Here is a 22,946-nt window from a genome sequence, read left to right as displayed (position 1 = left end):
CCCAGGTTCGTGCCCGAGAAGACCAAATCCAAGAAACGACATGACCCCAAAACCCATATTTTGGAAAGCCTGTTTCAAGATTCTAGTGCAAGCCAAGGCCAGAAGCAAGTTGACCCAAAGAGGCGATTGGGTCTCGTCACTCGGGTCGTCTTTGCTGACGGAGAGTTTGCGATCGTCATCCTCCTCTAAGAACCATTTGTTTGGGTTAATATTTGAACATTGGGCTGCAAGTGTAAAGAAAGCCCAAAGATGCCAACTAAAGGAGGACTCGCCTGAAGCCCAGCACCAGGTCCAAAGACAAGTTGACGTCTCCCCATTAAATGCATAGGCCATGTCTGATAGGAAACTCAACTCACCATCTTTACAGCTTCCAAGATGATTTTGTTGAATGTTGAAGGTCTTGAGGTTATGAATCTTTTAAAAATTTGGAATCTATCAATGTGAATATTCAACAATTTCGTGGCACGAACTAGATTTTAATCGATGAGAATATTACACAAAAATACCAAGTACAAGAAGTAGTAATACAATCTTCACACAATGAACCTCATTGGTGATTATTTACATTGCAAACTTCCACATCTATTGTGGTAACATAAAAGCTAGACTTCACAGACAGTACACGAAATTTCTCTATCACAAACATAAAAAAGAGTTTCTATCCAAGAAAAGTATTCCTAATGGAATAAAGTTCAGATGCAGCATCATTGATATTCTTTAGTCGATCTGTTGCGGATTCAACAGAACAAGCAATTCCGATTCTAAATATTGAACTCAAGCACACCTCAACTTTATGAATTCTCGCACTGCATTGATTGGGATTCTCGTTCGTGCCTCCTTGAAGAAGTGGTGCGTCTGCAATCTCAGTAACTCGCCCGGGGAGAGCCATCTTGACAAAATTATGAAGGTTCAAGCTATCACCAAACATGTTGTTAGTGGGTCTCTTCCCTGTAAACATCTCCAACAAGAGAATGCCAAAGCTGTAGACATCACCATTCGTTGACACCTCACCCCCCATGCCATACTCTACAATTCGAACATCACATTTGTGTATAAATAGTTCAGTTTGAATTTTGTAAATTAAATACTCCAAAATAAAAAAGGAAGGAAATGTAATGAAGTATATATCTAACATATATATATATATATATATATATATATATACCTGGAGCTGCATAACCAACCGTTCCTCTTATTCCAACGGAACTTGTCTGACTTTGAATTGTTGAAACATTACTCGTTACTTGTGAGAGAAACCTTGCTAATCCAAAGTCAGAAACATGGCCAGTCAATTCGTTGTCCAAGAGAACGTTGCTTGGCTTGAGATCACAATGAACTATTGGCGTTTCACAATGATTATGAAGATAATCCAGTGCACAAGAAACACCAATGGCAATTTCTAGCCTCTGAAGAAGACTTAAATTCTTGGGTACATGATCTCTTAACTCTTCAGATCCAGTAGGTGGATGCAGCCACTCCTCTAAGCTCCCGTTGTCCATGAACTCATAAACTAGAGCCTTGAAATCATTACCATGAAAATCAACACTTGAACACACAGTTATAATCTTGACGAGATTTCGATGCCTCATATTTCTCAAAGCTTCACATTCGGCTATGAAACTCCTCAAAGCTCCAAGGCGTAACAAGTTAAACACCTTCACGGCAACAAGTTGAGCTTTATCATCATCATCAAGAACTCCCTTGTACACAGACCCAAAACTACCAGCACCAATTAAATTAGCCTCTGAGAACCCGTCAGTAGCTTTGAGTAGAGTAGCATATGACACTTGCAAAATAGTGTTCCCCAAAGTGCTCAATGAAATTTCTTTCCTTTTCTTCCTCGACAAACAAAGAAAGAAATAGGAGAACACCATGGCTATTCCTAGAAGAGTAAGTCCAAATACTAAAGGGAGTATTTGTTTCAAGCTACGAGACAATCTTCGTTTCTTGGTCTCTTTAGACTTGCACTTGGAAAGCTTTAAATTAGCAACAGGGCTGCACAGATTAGTGTTGCCAACAACTGAGATAGCACTCGCATTTTTGAAAACACCTCCAGTTGGTACCACTCCCCAAAATTGATTGAATGATAAGTTCAGATTGTTCAGGATTCTAAAGCCTTCTAAAAATTTTGGAATTTCACCTGATAAATTATTGCGAGAAAGGTCTAGATCTTGAATCCCTCTCACTGAACTCATAGACAAAGGAATGGACCCGTTGAAGAAGTTTCCTTGCAAATGCAGGACTTCTAAACTCTCACAACCACCAAGGCTACTGGGGAGTTCTCCAGATAACATGTTATCAGAAACGTCCAGTTCACTTAGACTGAAAAAATTCCCAACCTCCGAGGGAAGGGAACCTGTGAAGAGGTTATTAGACAAGTCCAAATAAATCGATAAGGAGGGGAGTCTAAAAACTTGTTTGGGTATTGTGCCATTAAGAAGGTTATAAGAAAGATTTAACGATTGCAACCCATGGCATTCCCCCAGACCTGAAGGAATGCTGCCCTCAAGATAATTTCCATCCAACTCAAGACGGAATAACTCGGTTAAATTTCTTAAGGAAAACGGGATATTTCCTGATAATTTGTTATTGGAAATATATAATATTCCAAGGTTTGAAAGCTTACCCATGTCAGAGGGGATGTTACCTGTGAAGCTATTAATCCCCAAAAACAACAATTCCAAGCTCACCAGGTTCCCTATCCCGGATGGGATGCTTCCATATATTTGGTTATTGGAAACCCAAAACATTTCAAGTTTGGTTGAGAGATTCGATATTGACATGGGCAATGTCCCTCCAAAATTGTTGGTGTTAATGATCAAACTTTGTAACTGGGTGGCATTGGTCAAGTCCGAGAGAAAACTTAAGTCACCATCTTTACCGCTTCCAATATTATTAAATTGAACGTTGAGATGCCGGAGGTTGTGAAGCTTTTGGAGATTCGGTACCGGTCCGATTAGGTTGTTACTCCCAACGTCAAGTTTCCACACACTTGTGACATTGGATATTGAGGCAGGTATGGACCCAGTAAGTTGGTTTGAGGCGACGCTGAAGAATCTGAGATTAGGAAGATTTTTGCCAATTTCTGATGGAATACTCCCTTGAATTTGGTTAAGTGCCATGAAAAATGTAACAAGAGAAGAGAGGTTATAAATGGAGGAAGGGATGCTACCAGACAACTGATTTAACCCCAATACCAAGACGGTTAATTTTTTCAATTGGCCAAGAGAACTGGGGATGTTTCCCATCAAGTTATTACCAGCAAGACCTAGCACCTGGAGAGACGAAAGGTTCCCTAAGGAAGGAGGGACCTGTCCCGTTACATTATTAAACTGTAATGAAAATTTTTGCAGTTTCAACAGCAATCCAATTTCTGAAGGAATTTTACCCACCAACTTGTTGAGAGAGAAATTCACATGGATAAGGTTGAAGCAATATGATATATTGTGTGGAATACTGCCACTAAACGAGTTAACGTCTAATCGTAATACCTGCAACCTACGCAAATTCCCAATTTGTGGAGGAATTTCATGACTGAAGCTGTTGTTTTGCAGCGACAGCTCCCTTAGAAAACTGAGATTTCCAATGTTTGGGGATAGTTTGCCTACCAGATTTTGAGATTGCAGGTCCAGGTTAGTGACCCTTTGGCGATGTCGCCGACTGCACGTCACACCATGCCACATGCAAAAGTGCGTGGAATCGTTCCAGGAGCTCATCACGTTGTAATTATGGAGATCTTGCTTTATTTGAGCTTTGATGGCAAGCAGCGCCAGCCTATCCGTCGCATTCCCTCCGAGTCCTGATTGCAGGGAGCTCCAACAGCAATCGAACACTGCACTGAAAAGCAAGTATATTAAGATCAATTTCACAACCAAAACCCCCATTCCTGATCTGGTTAACTATATAAGTAGAGAGAGAAGCAGAAAGAAATAGAGAGATGGGTGTTGAGTTGCGAATTTGGTGAGTTCCAATTGTTACATGATAAGGAAATTTATAGAAGGATAGGATCATAGGAGGAACTCACACCACAGTTTCTGCTTCTTGAAGATTCAAATATGAGTAGGAATAAGTCCAAGTAAATGACAACCACTTTGGCTTGTTTTTTTAGACGACTTCACTACTGGGAACTTTACACCACAGCTTACTTCCACTACTGGGAACTGTTGTTTGGCACTTTCGGTGAACGCCAAGGACCAAGACCATTAAAGCACCGTGATTCCAGAAGCTAACTGGAAACATTTGGCAACCACCTATTGTCTGGCACTTTCGGTACGCCAAGGATGAAGACCATTAAAGCACCTTGATTCCAGAAGCTAACTCGAAACATTTGGCAACCATCCAAAATGAAAAAACAAATACATGGAACCCTCTATTTTGGTCACATCAAACATCACGCTGGTGTCACTTAATATGAAAGTTACCTTGCTAGGCGACCCTAGCTATGAATGAAAATTTTGAAGTCTCTACGTTTTTTGAGGGGCTGGACTGAGATTGCTGATTTTCTCGTAGTTCCCCTAAGGTACCATTGCAAGAAAGCTTGTTGTGGATGCAACCTTTCTAAAAATTGTATCATTTACTAGTGAGATCAAGCTTTCTTAATTTTTAAACTTCATGGGGGCTCAAGTCTCTAGCAAGAGAATTCCACCACTGTAGACATATCCAGTTATTAACGCCTCACTTTACAGTCCAACTTCGCCAAAAACCAAAGTAATTCATACTTGTTTTGTCGTCTAATTGTTATCCAATAAATAAATGAACTATATTTTTCAGTTACATACTGAAATTTTGACAATGGTAATTTAATGGTTAAACGATTTTTTATTTAGTTGATTTTTTTTCAAAGTTGGTCTCCAGAGGATGAACTAGAAAGTATACATGTCCGATCATCTTGCAACATCGCAGAATGAGAGAGAACTGAAAAGGTAGAGCACAAAGGTCCGATTGAGAGGATCCATAACATCCCACATTCAACAAACTTAGGTATGGTGAGTAAATTGCGTGTTTGAGTAGTTTTACATGGCGAGTAATATGGGTTTCAACTGTTATGAATGGTAGAAAAGAGGTACAAAGGCAGTAAAAGAATGAAAAGAATAATGACAATGAGAACCATTGCTTGGTGAATGCACAAGACTATTTTACCCATCAAAAAACAAAAGAAAGAGAAAGAATACTTACTACAAGAATGAAGCATATCAATCAACATTCTATCAAATCTGAAATCTGTACATGTATGGTCAACTGCAAAGCTCAGCATATAGCTGCTGAGTCCACGAGGGGCTGGGATCTGGCAATGAATATGTTCCATTTCTACCATTGCTTACGCACGTTAAGTTCAGCTGATTCCCTATCTGGCTCGACTGCAAGATTGGTGCATATATGCATATAAAGAACAATATGTCAGTACAAAACCAATTTATAGTACTAACAAAATACGTTGCAGAAGCAATTTCCTGACACAGAATTTCGCGAGTCATTTCTTAAATTAGATTTCTTTAAGGCATTAGACTAAACAGCATGCCAAACTAGAACGACTGAATGCAACCATGATCATATTAATAAGCAAGCACTTCTGTCAATCAAATATTAAGGTGGAAGTTAATATGCGCAGAAAAGTACAGCACATTATCAGACAATAAATATTTTGTGACTTACAATTCCATTTTGATGTAGGGACACCGCTCAAGTAATGACACTAGGAACAGTGGTTGTTTAGATTGACCACTCGAAAAAGAGTTACCAAGCCAAGAGTATACCTGTCAAAAACATGACTTCTGTCAGAAAATGCCTGCATATACTGATACTACACAAATACGAGGAAAATGAACCTTTATTTCCAATAAGAAAACAACAAAGTATTGCCAACACATGCAATCCAAAACAGCAAAGTAGAAGCCGCTATCAACAAAGTGATCAATTAGTATTACAAAGAGAATAGCGATAACACAATGCCTTCTCCAAACCATTCTGATGAGAAACAAGCATATACAGAGCATCACACATCAACTGTGGCTACCAGATTTTCATGCAGGGAGTCGATTAGGTTCATGAAGTCAAACAGTTGAATCAGACATCGAGGAGGAGCTTACCCAACAATCAATAGTATCAAACAGAGGACCCACAATACATATTGATACGTCTTGTGTTTAGATTTAACTGGAGTAGTAACACGTCCAGGGGGAGCATTCTGTTGGGTAAGCCATTTAAACTGGGGGTGGATCAAAAACAAAAATCCAAGAAGAAATCCGGAGACAAATCCTCCAATATGAGCAAAGTTGTCCACATGTGGTAGAATTCCCACTGCTAAGTTATTATGATGATGAAAAGGAGAGTAAGCAATGCTGCTAACTGCAGATCGAAATCTGAAACTGTAAGATCAAAGGGTCGTGCACATACTATAAGGAGGTGCATCATTGAGTATACAGAATTTTATTTACCTTATTTACATACATTGTCCAATTTGATGTGAGCTCTGAAAGCATGCTTCCTAGTAAACCAAAAAGTGCACCAGAAGCACCAACAGAAATACCAAATTGAATAAAAAGAGGTGAAAGCAAACTCCCACCAAAACCAGACATGAGATATAGGAAACCAATTCAAACTGCCGAAGAACAAATTTGAAAAACATTAGAATTTCAAACCAATTAGTTAAAGCAGTTCATCAAAACAACTGTACATGATGTAGATCCGCATCAAACTATTATTTTTTCAATCTTTTCAAATAGACGGCATCTGAAACATTTCAAAATGAGGCGCCATGTCTACATGTACAGGATATCTAAAACAATCGTTGTTCCCACAGATGTGATGGAAACTGAAATAATCTCTCAGCTTCTGTTTCAAGCAATTTTATTCTGTAAAATGGAATACCATGTCTAAAACTAAAGTTTGAACCCCATTTTCAGTGTATAAACTCTTTTCTTTGCTCACTGCTGAATAAAACGTCCTCTTGTTTCCATCAAACCAAACAACATACTGGTGTAAGTTATAATGCAACCAGCACTACATGACCACTACTCTAGGATTACAATTCAATAAACAAATGCATAGAAATCCTCTGTAGATTAATCGCAAGGTAGCTAAAGCCATCCAGAAAGTGTTTCTCTTCTAGATTTATGAAAAAAGTTTTGCACTTGGTAACTAATTTATTATTCTACAACTTAAATCGTGTGCTTTATCTTTTACTACAAACACTTATGGATGTAGCCATACATGCATGATAACATACATGAAGCTAAAAATCCAGATGCATACCAAATCCAAATTCTTGCTCAAGCCGAATTCCAATGAATACAAGACTCAGCACATTGGCAAGCACATGGAAAACTCCAGCATGTAACCACATACATGAGATCAGCCGCCATCCTTGGTGTTGATGAACCACTCTCTGCGCGTCTAGAGAACCCACCTTTTCTAACCTTCAGGATGAAAACACATGGGAAACAAGTTAGATATGCAACTGAGACCTATTGACCCTTATGGGGCATGTCTATAGCTCTTATTTCCAAACAGATGATAGCTCCGTCGCCCTTGTAGTGCTACTTTTAGCAGTTATAGACTTTGGATGACGCATACTGAAATGAGCACATTAAACAGCTTAAAAGAGTGACAAACAAGTCCTTTAAGAATGCACACCCGCTCTTACCAGAGATATTAAGACAAAACAATTTCCATGATCATTCTACCATTGGCCTCACAGACCAAGGAAAGTCAAACCAAGAACTAACTACTGCACCTCTTCGAGCACCTTTCTTCTTTGTTCAAGCATTTCTGATACGCCGACATCAAATTGACATCAAGCATGGCCTGAATGTCACTAAATACCTAAAACCCTCATTACCCCTCAAGCTTCATGCAGTTCAACTATTTTCTTTACACATATCTAATATAACCAAAATTCCAAATCCACCAAGTCACAAAATTTGTCAAAAATTTTGTAAAAACATAACTTTCACAATTACTCTTACCTACAAAGTCTCAACCTTGATTGATCCCACTCTAATTTCACAAAAAAAATAAAACCAGTCAAACTATCCAACCCTCCTCGTCATTATTTCATCAAAAACACACAAACAAAAGAAACTTACATGAAATGGGACCGCCACTGCGTCAGTTCCCCACAATCCACAACTAAAATTTTCCAAATTTCCACATGCGAGCACCCAACAAATCCCAAAACACAAATTTCAATCCAAAACTGCAAACCCCAACAATTTTAAACATAGAAACTAACAAAAGAGTGAAGCTTTATGTGGTTGAAAACGGCCCAAGAAGTGGGTTTTCCTTGAAGAGCTGAAAGAAGAGGCGATGAGATTTTCAACGGAAAGGACTCCGGATCCCTTCCACCAAATTCACAAGTTCGGATCCGGCGCTTGAAATTTGATTCAATCTATTATAGTTTTTATAGTGGATCCTGGTTGTAGTTGTTGGATCAAATTTCAACGACCCGGATCTTTGAACTTGGTGAATTAGGTGGAAGGGAGCCGAAGAGGATACTTTTCCATTTTCAACCACCTTCATCACACCACGTGCCAATATCTATTAGTAATATTAGCTCAGATTTTTGTTTAAGCGTGAACTTTGTAAGTTTTTTAGATAATTTTTGTTGTAAGTTTTTTTTGGACATTTTACCATGGGATTAATCCTGATCGTTGAATTTTTCAAAATTTTAATATCAAGTACGCCACAAAATGCCACATGGCACAACATCATCTTTTAAATTTCTTTTATCGTTTGAAATGTAATGGTCCAGATCAACAAACTGTAGCAAATCCAACAGCTGTGGGGCACCCAAATTGGAGCCGTTTGGTTCACTTTGGTGCACGGGGTTAAGGTCAGTTACTTGACGTCAAGCCCGTCGTTACTTATTGCCAACAGGCTATAAAGGAAGTTCAACGAGCTTCTTGGAGCCCACCAATTGCCTGCCCAATTTGGCACCAACGGACCATCATTTTTTTGGTCAAGGGCAATTTAACCCAATTGCCTGGTGGATTGGCAAGAATTATGATGAGCATAGTAGAATTTTCAGCAATGGAGTATATATACACCTAAAATAGTCAAGAAGCTGTATAGTGTCTTTTGTTTGAACTTATAATTTATACAGAAGTTTTATTCGAAATAATGTTAATTGTCAGATAACTTCAAATGCAACATTGTCAAACCAACGACGGACTAGTTAATTTTAAGATCAATTTTAGAGCGACCCCTCATAAAGCTTTACTTATAGTTGTACTTTTGTTGTGGGTGGGGTTTTTGGCGAAGTCCTCCCCTATTTGGTGCAGTTCATTTAACGGGGAGCTTCATTGAATCACAATAATGTGCAGGGGTACAAAATGATTGAAAGGAGTTGTCACACCTCGATCCCAACATACGTCCAGGATTAACACGTGACGTCACCAAGTATAAGTATATCTAACATACCCCGCCTCCCGGATATGTACAAAGCATAAATCAAGATTCGAATTGCGTAGTAATTTTAGTATACTTTATGGCTGCATCTAACCTCTTCGTTAGACTGCCTACGTACCGTAAAGGGATCAAGCCATTCGTAGTTCACCATTTCAATAAACTCCTATCACCACTGCAAGTCATTACTACATACATGCAATCAGAATAACTAATAGAAGCGGTATACTTTCTTTGTATAGCTTGTCTAGGCATATGAGACATATACATACATACATATATATATATATATATATATATATTCAAGACATGAATCATCAACTTGATTTTGGTTTCAGTATAGGCATGCATATAGACATTTACACTTAATAGGACATCCATTGTATAATTTAAGCAAACAACATGATACGTATAAACGTGAAATACTTAATCGAAAAGTAACCACACCAAATTGGATCTGTCAACTATTGATATCTATACCAGCCATAATAAATTGATCTTGAACTCATAAACATAGTAATGTATTCAATTAGAGAATATGTATAATGTTTGATAATCCATTAATCTTAACCAAGGAACTAGTTCTCAGGCCGTAGAATAACATGAAATCCCTAAACTATAACATTCATATAATTATTCGTAACTAGTACACTAGCCGAACCATATCAACGATCCTTAACTATTATTATAGAAAAACCAAACTGTTTATTCAAGTGCCTGAAAATAAAAATGTAAATTCCTAGCAGTCTTAACAACCAATAAATCCACAGCCCAAACAAGAGTCATATAATACTCTAATAATAGCATTGTCCAATCAAATATTCAGCATCAGCATCTGGCAATGCCATTTCAGCAATGTTCTTTTCAGTGCATAAAGGGTAGGACAAATATGGCACACAAAATATTCCAACGTATCTGGCCTCGATTATGGAATAACATTAATGTTTATAACACAAACCCAACCCTTAAATTTCTAAAGAGAACAGAATTGAGGTTAGGATTTCAATGTTCATCCCTATATATGCAACCAATCATGACTACCCGGTTCCGATTCAACTCCTAAACAATACAGCAAGCATCATCTCAAATATGCATACAAAATATCGAATTAGAATTCGAAACCATGAATTGACCCCAAAACTAAAAGTTAAAACCTTGGGAAAATACTTACGCTAGAGGAGACCCCACGAGGGGAGAATCATTATTTTCACTTCGGTCGAGCCAGATTCCAGCGGGATTGCCCGAAATCAGAGAAAAGTCGCCGGAACACGTCAATATGTTTGGACCTCGTTTTCTTTATACAATGGTTTTCAAAGGGTGGGTATGGTAACATTGAAGACGGCCTCGCTACGAAACTATAGCTTCCGACCTCATGTGATTTCGTTATCGTATGAGGAAATTATGATGAAAATAGTTTCAAAGGGATCCCGTGAAGTGGAGGAGGAAGAAGAAGAAAAGTTTCTTTCCCCCCTTCTACCCCTTTCCCTTCTTTTCGTTTCTTCCCGATCCTCCTCTACCTCTCATCTTTTGTTTTCTCTTTTATTTTTTATTTTTTATTATTATATTGGGTATTGTTATTAGCACTCTAAAAATCTCATTCTACACCTCCAAACATTCTATATTTGGAAAGAAAAATATAGTGCAGAATGAGATTTTTGGAGTGCCAATAACACTTCCCTTATTTTATTCTATCATTAATATTTTTAAATCTAGTGTTATTATCTTTTCCATTACTTTAAATAAAACGATTTATACATGTTTCGTAAAATCTTTATTCTAGTTCTAATTTTCTTTACGTTTATGATCAATCGCGTTTTGCGCTTATTATATGAGGGTGGTGGTGGTTAGAATTCAATTTAACCCCATACGTTTTGGAGGTTTTCATTTAATCTTGCAAACATGCATACTTAAGCAAAATATATCCCACTAAAAATAAGTATATATAGTTTTGTTAAGACGATATTATAAGCTATAACTTACGAGAGAGGAATTTAAACTTAAATATAAAAACGTGACAGATACATGGCTTGTCTTTAGGGTTATTTATGTCATTTTAAGATCTTTTAACAAGTTTTTACTTTTCTTTAGTAAAACCCTTAAATTTTATGTTAGAGAGTATTCATGTGTATAGTTGTGTTCAAGTAACGCATATGCATCTACAAACTGCATCTATATGCATCACAACTCTTTTATTGCTCTCTTGCCGTCACCTTCTTTGGCCTACCGGCTTGCTTATGATACTTTGGAGGTGCAACGGGTTGGTGATTTGTAGGTGGCCAAAATTCTGGACTAGGCATTGCATGGATAGAAGGAGTACTGTAGGCTCTCAAGTATGCTGCTTTCTTGTAACAAGAATGAACATTCTTGTATGGATCGTCCTCCTTTCTATAGATTGCAGCAATTCCATGAGCACAAGGAATTCCAGTGAGATCCCACCTTCTACATGTACATGTGTGTTTTGCTAAATCAACCTCTTGACCCCAATATTGCACTATTAAAAGACTCACATAGATTATTCAACAAGATATCACGCTTAAATTATGTGTTCAGCAGTTGGAATAAGGTGCTTCACAGCTCGAGAAACCAAGTCCAAGTTCTTCTATCTTCAATTTCAACAATTGCACATGCTACTTGATACATGCCATTGTTGGCATCTATACAGTGACAGCAAGCAATTGGCCTGGATTTGGACTTTCCAAAAAGCCGTTGTGCAAAGGAAAATTAATAAAATGGGTTTTAAAACTTTAAATTTTAATAAAAAAAAATTATCTATTAACTTTATTTAATGATTAGAATAAATCTGAAACCAAACCAGCCCAATAAAACTGGGCCAAGCAGTGAGTTTCCGGTTTGCTTGGTCCATTATCCTTTTCTATTTTGCTATTTTCTCATTTTATAAGCCCGGTATGATCGTGAACGACGGCGAGGGCGCCACCCTCGTGACCACAAGGAAGTGAAGGACGAGGAAGAGTTCGAAAAGCTCGGGTCGATCCTGACCAGTCTTCCACCGATAACCAGAGTTGCAGATGGTTCTGACCATCATTAGAGATGGCTTGAAGATCGACTGCAAGAGGTACCAGAAGATGGACAAAAATTCGGGTTTTTCCATCAAATCTCTTATATTATTTAGAATTGAGTTTTTTATGATCTTGGATTTGTGCGTTGCTGATTTGGATTCGATGAATTTTTGCTTTTATGTGCAACTCTTATCTGGATTTTGCTTTATAGAATCAAATTAACCGAGATTTGTATGAAGGACTATGTTCTTATTTGAGATTAATAGGAGGCCGGCTGAGATGCTGCTGATGGCTAATTTCCTTAAATTAGAAGCTTTTATTCGATTTTTGTTGATTATTTTTTCATTTTTTTTCACTTTTTCTTGTATTTTTTTTCTCTCTGCTGAGTGATTCTGTTGGACATAGGAACATCATGAAGGACAAAGAGCAGAACCCAGGTGCCATCTCTCTCTCTCTCTCTCTCTCTGTGTTTCTCTTTCTCTCTTTTATTTCCTTAAATTTTGTTTCATTTTTTACTTTAATTTTATTATTTATTGTCCATATAGTTGCCGAGGAAGTATGCAATTGCAAATTTAATGAACAATTTGAATATTATTTTAGTTATGTAAATTATTGTTTTCTTTTTGTTAATTTACTGAAAATTTGCTTAGGGAAATTTAGTTACTGGTGGAATTGATTGAATGAATTGATGGCCTATGAAAGAAACCACAATTTCTGCAAAATTAACTGCAGTCTAATTTATGTGAAAATAATAATAGTGGTTGTTAACTTGAGCAGCAGGGCTTGCTCAACTCATAATTGTGGGTCAGCAAGATGATCGGGCAGAGCCCGCTAAGGAAAGTTCTACACTGCCGGTGTTTGTGAATTCCGAACCAATGAGGGAGGAACAAGTGCAAAATGCTGTGAAATTCCTTTCACACCCGAAAGTTAGGGGCTCTCTCTTGTTGTTTACAAACGGTCTTTTCTCGAGAAGAAGCCTCTCACAAAAGAAGAGATTGATGAAGCGTTTCAGAGTGTGCCTGTAAGTAAATTGATTATTGGTGGTCAAGCCGATTGTTAATTTAATTGTCAATGTTTTCGTGTTGACATTGTTTGTTTGCAAATTGCATCGTGTGGAGTTTCATGTTCAGGTGCACAGTTGTGTATATCATTGAGCCATTTAGGCAATTCATTAGGTTTAAGAGAGAAATCGATCTCTTGGAGTCGAAATGTGAAAACCCATTTTATACATTTTTGTAGAACATGTTGGTTGACTAAAGAGTCACCAACCATTCATGTGGGTATGAAATTTTGATTAGGTTGAAGATCTTTTACACCGCCTCATATTAATAGGGAACAAAATATCGGTAGACATTGAAAGTTAATCAGTTTTTTTTTTTTTTTTTTTTTTTTTTTTTTTTTTAATGTCAAGTTCTTTGTCTTTGTTCATATTTCATCTTGAATATGCAAACTCTCTTATATCTTCCTTTTTCCTATATAGCATGTGTATTGATACATTGATGAGCTTGTTCTTATATCGTTAGGTGTTTGAAAGGTTCACTAAACCATTGTGCGTTCTACTTGAAAATTACGATGGCGTAAATTTGTTATTGGTGGAAAATTTTGGAGAAATTTGTGTCTAGTTCCTGAAGTTTTCTTGTACTTGATTTTTGAGCCTGTGAGCGACCCCTAGTTTAGTTTGCAAAGGTGAATCAAGAAATAGACAAAATCCGTTGTCTATTTTCTAATTCTAAACATGGGCACTAGTACAAACCCCCCATGTAGTAACCTACCAAAAAGTATTTTCTCTTCATCCACATAAAATAAATATTGAAATTATTCTGATTCTTGAATTTCCTGTGCTTCTGCGTACATTTATGCACATAATGGATCTTTAATCTAGTACACGAAATCATGTCAACCAAGGGGGCATTGATATGAAAATTGAACCAAAATTGTGAAACTGAGCTAAAATAACCCACACTATTTTTAGAACTACAACAAAATTACACACTATTTCAAAAAACTGAACCAAAATAACTCACAATATTTCTGGAATAGAACAAAAAAACATTGTTTCTGGAACTACAACAAAATAACCACACTATTTATGAATCTGAACCAAAATAATCTACACTATTTTTGTAACTACTGTAAAATAGTAGCCTAGTTCTTAGTCCACTTTCATAAATAGTGGCCTAGTTCTTGTTCCACTTTCATAAATAGTGGCCTAGTTCTTGGTCCAGTTTCATAAATAATGCCTAGTTCTTTGTCAAGTTTCATAAATAGTGTATAATAATTGGTACAGTTTCATAAATAGTCTCTTTCTTGGTCTAGTTCCATAAATAACGTTTATTTCTTGGTCTAGTTTCATAAAGAGTTTCCACTTATTGGTTTAGTTTTAGAAATAGTGTCTCGTCCTTGATTTGGTTTCATAAATAGTGCCTCCTTATTGGTCTAGTTTCATAAATAGTGCCTAATTCTTGGTTCACTTTCATAAATAGTGCCCTAGTTCTTGGTCCAGTTCATAAATAGTGCTTAGTTTTTTGTCCACTTTCATAAATAGTGGCTAGTTCTTGATCCAGTTTCTTAAATAGTGTCTAGTTCTTGGTCCAGTTTCATAAATAGTGTAAAGCAATTGGTATAGTTTCATAAATAGTGTCTCTTTTTGGGTCTAGTTTCATAAATAGTGTCTACTTATTGGTCCAATTTCATAAATAGTGCATCCTTATTATAAGGAGGATTAGAATGACATACCCTGATAAAAAAATATATATACGATCAATAATGGTACCATTTGACAATTTGACAACATAAGCATCTAGACATCCTAGTAGTATGCATATATCCCGGATTTAACTAATTCGTCCTTTTAAATATGGCTAAAATAACAAAGACTTGTAACTCAATTAGTTGAAAGCATTCACATTTACTCTTAGAAACTCGAGCTCCTCCCTCATTATCTATAGTAGAAGACAGAAAAAAGGATATGGTGAATGGTGAAAACTATAATTCATACATGATTGTGTTTACTATTTGTTATAATTATACACCAGGTTTATGTCCTTGTAAATGTAAGGGTGGTTTTTTTATTAAAATACTCTTGGTTCAAGCCATTTTCGTTAAAACGTTTCTTCCTACATCAGTTCTCCTTCAAATAATCAAAAAAAATAAAATAATATTTCCTCTCCTCTTCTTGATGGACGAAAAACAAAAGTAACATAATTTCTTTTTTATTTCTTTATGCAATTAATCTTCTTCAACTGGAAATCCCAAGTTATGTGGATTGTAGTAGAAAAAGAGAGACATGTGTTTGTACTTTATGTTGCTCATATAATTAATTTAGTGAGATAATACATCAATTAATTTCATGTGATTTGAAAAAATAATAGGGTGAGAGCATGCCATTGGCTTGGCACATGGCAGTGTAGCCACAAGTAGAAATGTGTAAGCATTCATGCCAACCCTAATCAGGCTAACTCTTTGTTGAGTAAGTTTATTCTGATTTTTCCCACAATATCTATATGTGAATAAATTAGATATGAAGAGCTTGGTGTGGTAGAACAACCGTTGATGCAATAGCTATGTTGGAATCTTTGACACAAATTGCATTTCAATGTGATGACAAAAGAGATGAAAGCAGAACAGAAGGGACCTAATTAAGCTAATTCAAGTGGTTGTCAAGCCTTGTTTAAGGTGGTTGTCAAGCCTTGTTTAACAAAAAAAATAAACTTATGAAATCTCAATTATGATTGTTCATGTGCCCCTACTGAGAAATGTGTTAGGTTTGATGGATGCTATAGATAGAAAAATGTTGGCTTAAGGTTGGATTCCAGGTAAATATGTGCTATCCCGGATGATGGAATTGGATAGCATCATAAGTTTCTATATTTTCCTGAACATATTTAGTATGTTTTTCAAGGATATTCAACAAGAACTTTAATCTCCAGACTTTCTCATTGTTGCAGTCTCAAATGGTTTAGTTAATCCTATTAACCTATTGTTAGATCAATTAAAAGAGTGTTTTAGCCTTCTGTTAGTGTTTTGTCTTATATACTTTCTCATTGTTAGATTACTTGTGATTCTGGGTAGTTCATGTTTCCGGGTGTAAAATTGTTCATACAATCTCACTTTTGCATCTAATTAGTGAGCCAAAAAGAAAATTTTTAACATTTTAAATCCTAATTATCTCTATTTCAGCCAATGCATATTTTTTCCACCTAAAAGTCTTTGATGCATGTCTTTTTTTCTAAGTATTGAAACATACATTGTTCGAAATTTGTTGAGCACTTGAAACTTTACAAGTTAAGACTAGGAATTTTATGATATATGATAACTGTTTTCTATGTTTGTTGTTGATTAAGCATGTGGGATACAACTCGGTCCTAGACACTTAATAAAGATTTATTGTTTGAAATTGATGGGGCACAGGTTATTCTCGTGATATTGGCTGCAAATGCTGCAGTAGGAGTGATTACAGAAACCAACGTTGAAAAAGCTCTTGAGGTAACTTTTACATTTATATCATTTCAGAATTCGCATAAATACCAGAAAACATCTTGAAAGATTACCATTTCAAGCGGATCTTTTCTTTCATGCGGAAACCAAGCTTCCTTTTTCTTAACTCATTTTACTAAAGCTTCAAATTATGTTCAATTTGTTGATTGGCTGTTAGCACTTAAGTTGATCTATTTATTTCCAATGTACCCTTTTTTTGTGCATGAATGCTTTTCTGTTGCATGTTTAGAAGATGAATGCATGAATTCTTAGGTAACCTTCCTTTTGTTATGTGATGTAGGACAGAGTAGGACAGCTGAAATTAGATTGTATAGGGGAAGTGAAAAGACATAAAACTTAAATTGAAACAAAGTTTGGGAACCATCCTTTCCATTTATGCTTCTGTTTTATAGGACTGGGGGATAAAAACAGTATAGTTCGTTGTTGCATGTTTCATTAATTCAAACTTTCAAATATACGCTCTCTTCATTATGCACAGTATGTTGATGTGAAGTGAACTAAATCTAAATAATTTGCGTCTTTATGTCGAAAATATTCATAATATGTCCTGTATTACGGTTTCAAAACCTTAAGCGGTGCGTGGGCAATTTTTCTAGTTCAAACTAAACAAAGAACCAAATTAAAAACCATTCAATCTGAAAGTGAAACGCCATTCCATCAAATAAGAAAGCAAACAAACATAGAAAATGGGACTAGCTACAACTAGAAGAATCAAATTTATCATTGTCATAGATAGCCATAATAAATAATTTCATCCAACTTTACCATAGATTGGAGGGCTCCCAGTGACTATATTATTGAGCTGTCTTCAATTCGAAACACACACAAGCATCATTGTTCTCCTTTTTGAACTAAAACTCTCAGATCACGTATCGTATATCAGTCCCTTTTTGTGGCTTTAGAAACTTTATAATTATTTTGATCGAATGCAACTTAATAGAAGGAAGTGGGGTGTTAAAATGACAGAAATAACCCTATAAACAAGTCATGTGCCTCACACATGACTTACCTTGGCTGAAAAACTTAACAGAGTTAGGATGAGATGACAAATTAATGATTTCAGAAAATTGGTATAGCAAATTGCTTAAAATTTTAGTTTATATGACAAAATGAAAAATATGTACAAATTTATTCGACATTTCAAAAATTTGCCCTTTTCTTAAATATTTACATCTACTAAAACTCAGCGGATGGGTACTGTTCATTAACAGTGCCCATCCGGTTTTACCCCTTATTCTCTTCATGTGTTTTAGGCTTTAGTGGGTTTGTATGATGAATTGGCCACTTTGCCCCTCTCTCATTTTTGTTCCCGTGCGTGCGTTTTGTGTGGGAAGATGCTTCCAGCATCTTCCATTTTTCACTTTCCTCTTTCTTTTCTTCTCTCTGTCTTTCCGTTTCTCTCTATTTCTCCGTTTGTCTTTCGGTTTTGATTCCAATCGGATTGTGTGGAAGGGTGTTTGGCATGTTTTTCTCGCTGTTTTCCACGAACGAATCGCTCTGTTTCAGGTGTGTTTGTTCATGCGTTGCTTTATTTTCTGTTTGGTTAGGAAGAAATTTTTTTAATTGATTGTTGTAAAGTTCGGCTCTTCACCTATTTTGCTCAGCGTTTTTTTCTATTTCTTCGTGTTTTACATCTGGTTCTTTCGTTTGATTTCGTTTTTTCGTTTGATTTCGTTTATGATTTGATTAAATTGTATTTTTTTTCCATAAGAAAGATTTGCATGCCGTAGGGAAACAATTGGCTGAAATTTATTACACCAATCATTGCTCATATATAAGTTTAAGAACTTAATTACTTTTCATTTCTATAGGTCCTTTATAGATTTTTGGATTACTTAAGCAAATTTGACTGGGAGAACTATTGTATAAGTTTAAACGGACCAGTATGCAAATCATCCTTGCCTGATATAGTGGGTAAGAGATATTATTGTGTGCTTTTGATGTTGGATGGCTTTTTTGTGTTTTCTTGCCTCTCTCTCTCTCTCTCTCTCTCTCTCTCTCTCTCTCTCACTCACTCACTCACTCACTTAAACTGCAGCTGAGGCACCTGAAAACGAGAGAGATGATCTACTGCTGAGTGAAGAATTTATTAGAAATTGTGTGGAAATGTTCTCTGTTCCAGCAAGGGGGAATGAGACAAACTTGCGAGCTTTTTCCCTGATGCATCTTAATTTAATACCCACTAAAGCAGGACAACAACCTTGGGCGAAGTGTCAGCAGAAGTATGCATTCTCTCTCTCTCTCTCTCTCATGCTGTTGTGGAGTTTTATCATAGTATGATTGATGGGTATTCCACAGGTAACTTCTATCGAATATGCAGTACTTTTAAATATGGAGCTTGCAAGCTTGGTTAGATTCTTTCATTCAGAAGAAAATTGTGGGTGATGTTGATCTTTACAGTTTGCACTCAGTGTCCATAGCACAAGCAAAAAGTGACAGTTGGAAACATAATTATTCAGTCATATAACCATTATCCAAGCCTCCTTAATGCTATTCTCAATGTTATTGTCTTCTTATTGCAGAGAAAATTGCTGCGGTGCTAAGCTAGCATACAACATCTTTATTGTCGTAGATGAACGCCAAACCAATTCTCTTAGCTATGCAGGTATATAAATAGTACTCTTGACAACACTAATATAAATCATTGTACATTTATGATTTGATTAAATTGTATTTTTTTCCATAAGAAAGATTTGCATGCCGTAGGGAAACAATCGGCTGAAATTTATTAAACCAATCATTGCTCAAATTCGAAGTTGGCAACAAAATAATTTTTCATTACATGCACAATAAATAGTGCTAAAGTGCAAGAAAAAATAGGGTTCAATTCCTATTAATTCTCAATTCTTTTTATCCAAGCCGCTATTAATCTTAATTTTTCATTTGTTTGGGCTTTATAGTACCCGTACCAAGAAGATTAGGCTCACTCGTACTAATATGCTTTCTCTTTTGTGTTTGGCAAAATAGATAATGATGGGTGGTAATGGATATGTTTGTCAAACACAATAAAATGGAGTCCTTGGAATGGATTGCCTCACATATCGCTCAACGCATTGTTTGCTAAAGCCTATTTAAATGTTTTGCTCAATTTTATGTCTATTCCCAACTTAATCCATCCTATACTTATATTTTTATGCAATCTCACAACTTATTTCAAAATTAGTTTTCCTGAATTTTTTTTTTTTTTATAATCTTCATTACTTCTTTGTTTTGCAATTTTAGGAAATGAAACAAAAATAGCTAATTCAGCACCAAAGTTACACCTTCAACAAATACGTTTTAAAGAAATGAAGGTACAAACATTGAAAGGTATGTAAAATTAATTAACGCTTTATTAACTTTATTGTACTCATGTTTTACATTTAATTACAATTTTTACTAAGCTCTCTCTTCGGAGGAATTAGCTATCACTAATATATATCCAAACTATCTTCTTTTCACATGATCTAAATACATGACAGATTATTTGCTTGCACACTGAAAGGTTAGATCGAACATCCAAGAGTATAATACTAGACGTTTCCACTAGAGATATACCCGCTCCACATATTTTAATCTAATATATTTTTTCACAGATTTAGAAAATACGGAGAGTATATCTTTAGTGAAAGCATGCCTATTTATACTTTCGAATTTTTGTCTTCAACGTATCAATGAACAAACAGATACTTGGCCATGCATTCAGAATATATTAGAAGAAGAAAGTGTGTAAATTGGTAACAACTAATTCATCCGAAGAGAAGACGGAAATGATGATTTTTTCTCCGATAATGAAAATTGAGATTACCAATCTTGATAAATCTGATCCGTCTTAAAATTATATTGTTAGCAAATTCGCTGCTATTTCACGATAATATGATTTGCATAACTTTTCTCACTCTTATATAACGCTATCACTAAATACATTTTATTCGATGAGACACTAATTTCCATCTTTGTTGTATTAAATTACAACAAACTTAGCTTTTCTGGTATTAATCAAACTAAGATGATCAAAATACATTATCCAAATTCTGAACCCCAGGTATGTCTCCAATTTCAGTTACTCTTCATTTCTCATTACATTTGTTTGTGTTACACAATGTTACGTTGCTCCAAAGTTTTATATGTATAAATTATGCTCAATCTATTTTAATAATTTTTTAGTTGTTAATATCTATGTACATTCACATCCCGCAGCAATGCGTTGGCATCACTTCTAGTGAAACCTATTTTGCACAACCACTAACAAATTGTTTGCACCTTTACGCAATCTCCATTAGAAAAGCCACAAGTTTCTCAATCAAGCAAATTGGCATCATAATATCCAAGGGGTGCAAATTAGCCCTCTCTTTTTTTCTTTTCTTTTTCTTTTTTTTTCTTTTTTTTCCTTTTCTTCATCTAAAATACACCAAGAAGCAGGTGGAGCTAGCACCATCGCTGTCTGTCCGAACATCAAATGCCTCTTTCTTTTTCTTCTGCAAAACGGCCAAAGTACCCAGATTCTTCTTTTCTATAAAAAGCTTGCTACAGACCAACCACCACAGAGTGTTAATGTTTGCCATTTTATTTATTACCATTGGGTGAGTTTAAATTTTGAGATTTGTATTTATCTAAAGTATTAAACTCATATAACGGTGATAAATAAAGTAATGAACATCACCATCATTTGAGTGTGGAGAACAAGAATATTCCTATGATATTGTACGCAAAAGGGGAAAATTTCCTAATTGCAAAAGCAAAATAGAGAGGTAATAATTAGAGGGTTTTTACGCTCTTAATGGTATTTAATTTGCTTGGTAACGAGAATTATTTGGTAGTCAGTCACCTACAGCATGCATGCAAATTGGAGGAGACAATATATGGACCAAATTACACCACCGTATCCTTTGGAACTTCACTTATAGCCCCATGTTCACTTGGAAGACATGAAAATTATGAACAAAATTGTTTTTTCTCCTAACCATGACAAATTTGTAACTCAATCAAGTTTATTTGCTTTGATAATTAATATTTTGGGTGACAATTTTTGATGAGATTCATTAAATACTAACAATTAGTGGACGATATTAATCGGAGTGCGTAAAAGATAGGGCAATAAGTTAAAAGGCGAGTGACACAACTATAAGTCACATTATCGTGACTTTGAGTAGAGTAGCATATGACACTTGCAAAATAGTGTTCCCCAAAGTGCTCAATGAAATTTCTTTCCTTTTCTTCCCTGACGAACAAAGAAAGAAATAGGAGAACACCATGGCTATTCCTAGAAGAGTAAGTCCAAACACTAAAGGGAGTATTAGTTTCAAGCGACGAGACAATCTTTGTTTCTTGGTCTCTTTAGACTTGCACTTGGGAAGCTTTAAATTAGCAACAGGGCTGCACAGATTAGTGTTGCCAACAACTGAAATAGCACTCGTATTTTTGAAAACACCTTCAGTTGGTACCACTCCCCAAAATTGATTGAACGATAAGTTCAGATTATTCAGGATTCTAAAGCCTTCTAAAAAATGTGGAATTTCACCAGAAAAAGTATTGCGAGAAAGGTCTAGATCTTGAATCCCTCTCACTGAACTCATAGACAAAGGAATGGACCCATTGAAGAAGTTCCCTTGCAAATGCAGGACTTCTAAACTCTCACAACCACCAAGGCTACTGGGGAGTTCTCCAGATAACATGTTATCAGAAAGATCCAGTTCACTTAGACTATGGAAATTCCCAACCTCCGGGGGAAGGGAACCTGTGAAGAGGTTATGAGACAAGGCCAAAGAAATAGATAGGGAGGAGAGTCTAAAAACTTGTTTGGGTATTGTGCCATTAAGAAGGTTGTAAGAAAGATACAACGATTGCAACCCATGGCATTCCCCTAGGCTTGGAGGAATGCTGCCCTCAAGATGATTTATATCCAACCCAAGATGGAATAACTTGGTTAAATTTCTTAGGGAAGACGGAATATTTCCTGATAATTTGTTATTAGAAATATCTAATATTCCAAGGTTTGAAAGCTTACCCATGTCAGAGTGGATGTTACCTGTGAAGCTATTATTCTCCAAA

General features: G+C 35.9%; 2 protein-coding genes across 17 annotated transcripts; one reads left to right on the top strand and one right to left on the bottom strand.

Annotated features, from left to right (window-relative positions):
* Positions 1–470: 470 nt before the first annotated feature.
* On the bottom strand, positions 471–10,924 carry LOC103927122 (probable LRR receptor-like serine/threonine-protein kinase At3g47570). Of its 16 annotated transcripts, none has more exons than XM_048564577.1 (8): positions 10,574–10,924; positions 7,252–7,415; positions 6,435–6,598; positions 6,087–6,345; positions 5,653–5,753; positions 5,176–5,357; positions 1,166–3,832; positions 471–1,026 (listed from the first exon to the last, which is right to left on the bottom strand). In XM_048564577.1, the coding sequence occupies exons 6-8, from the start codon at positions 5,312–5,314 to the stop codon at positions 659–661; spliced, it is 3,174 nt and encodes a 1,057-aa protein (XP_048420534.1). In that variant the 5' UTR covers positions 5,315–5,357; positions 5,653–5,753; positions 6,087–6,345; positions 6,435–6,598; positions 7,252–7,415; positions 10,574–10,924; the 3' UTR covers positions 471–658. The 16 variants fall into 16 exon arrangements, with proteins under 16 accessions (XP_048420534.1, XP_048420542.1, XP_048420539.1 ...); XM_048564585.1 differs by having other exon boundaries at positions 6,087–6,359; positions 6,435–6,484; XM_048564582.1 differs by having other exon boundaries at positions 6,435–6,484.
* Positions 10,925–12,831: 1,907 nt separating this feature from the next.
* LOC108866860 lies at positions 12,832–22,124 on the top strand. The gene is made up of 9 exons (XM_048564352.1): positions 12,832–12,856; positions 13,197–13,309; positions 13,351–13,440; positions 16,830–16,904; positions 18,728–18,830; positions 18,955–19,138; positions 19,439–19,521; positions 20,139–20,225; positions 20,880–22,124. Exons 1-9 carry the CDS (start codon positions 12,832–12,834, stop codon positions 20,906–20,908), a joined length of 789 nt encoding a protein of 262 aa, XP_048420309.1. The 3' UTR covers positions 20,909–22,124.
* The last annotated feature ends 822 nt before the right edge of the window (positions 22,125–22,946 follow it).

Source organism: the organism of the source record quoted next, unplaced genomic scaffold, assembly GCF_019419815.1.
Source record: "Pyrus x bretschneideri cultivar Hongxiangsu unplaced genomic scaffold, Pyrus_bretschneideri_v1 Contig39, whole genome shotgun sequence".
Taxonomy (NCBI): Eukaryota; Viridiplantae; Streptophyta; class Magnoliopsida; order Rosales; family Rosaceae; genus Pyrus; species Pyrus x bretschneideri.
Note: the sequence above shows the minus strand (reverse complement) of the source record. Positions and strands in the feature narration are given on the sequence as shown.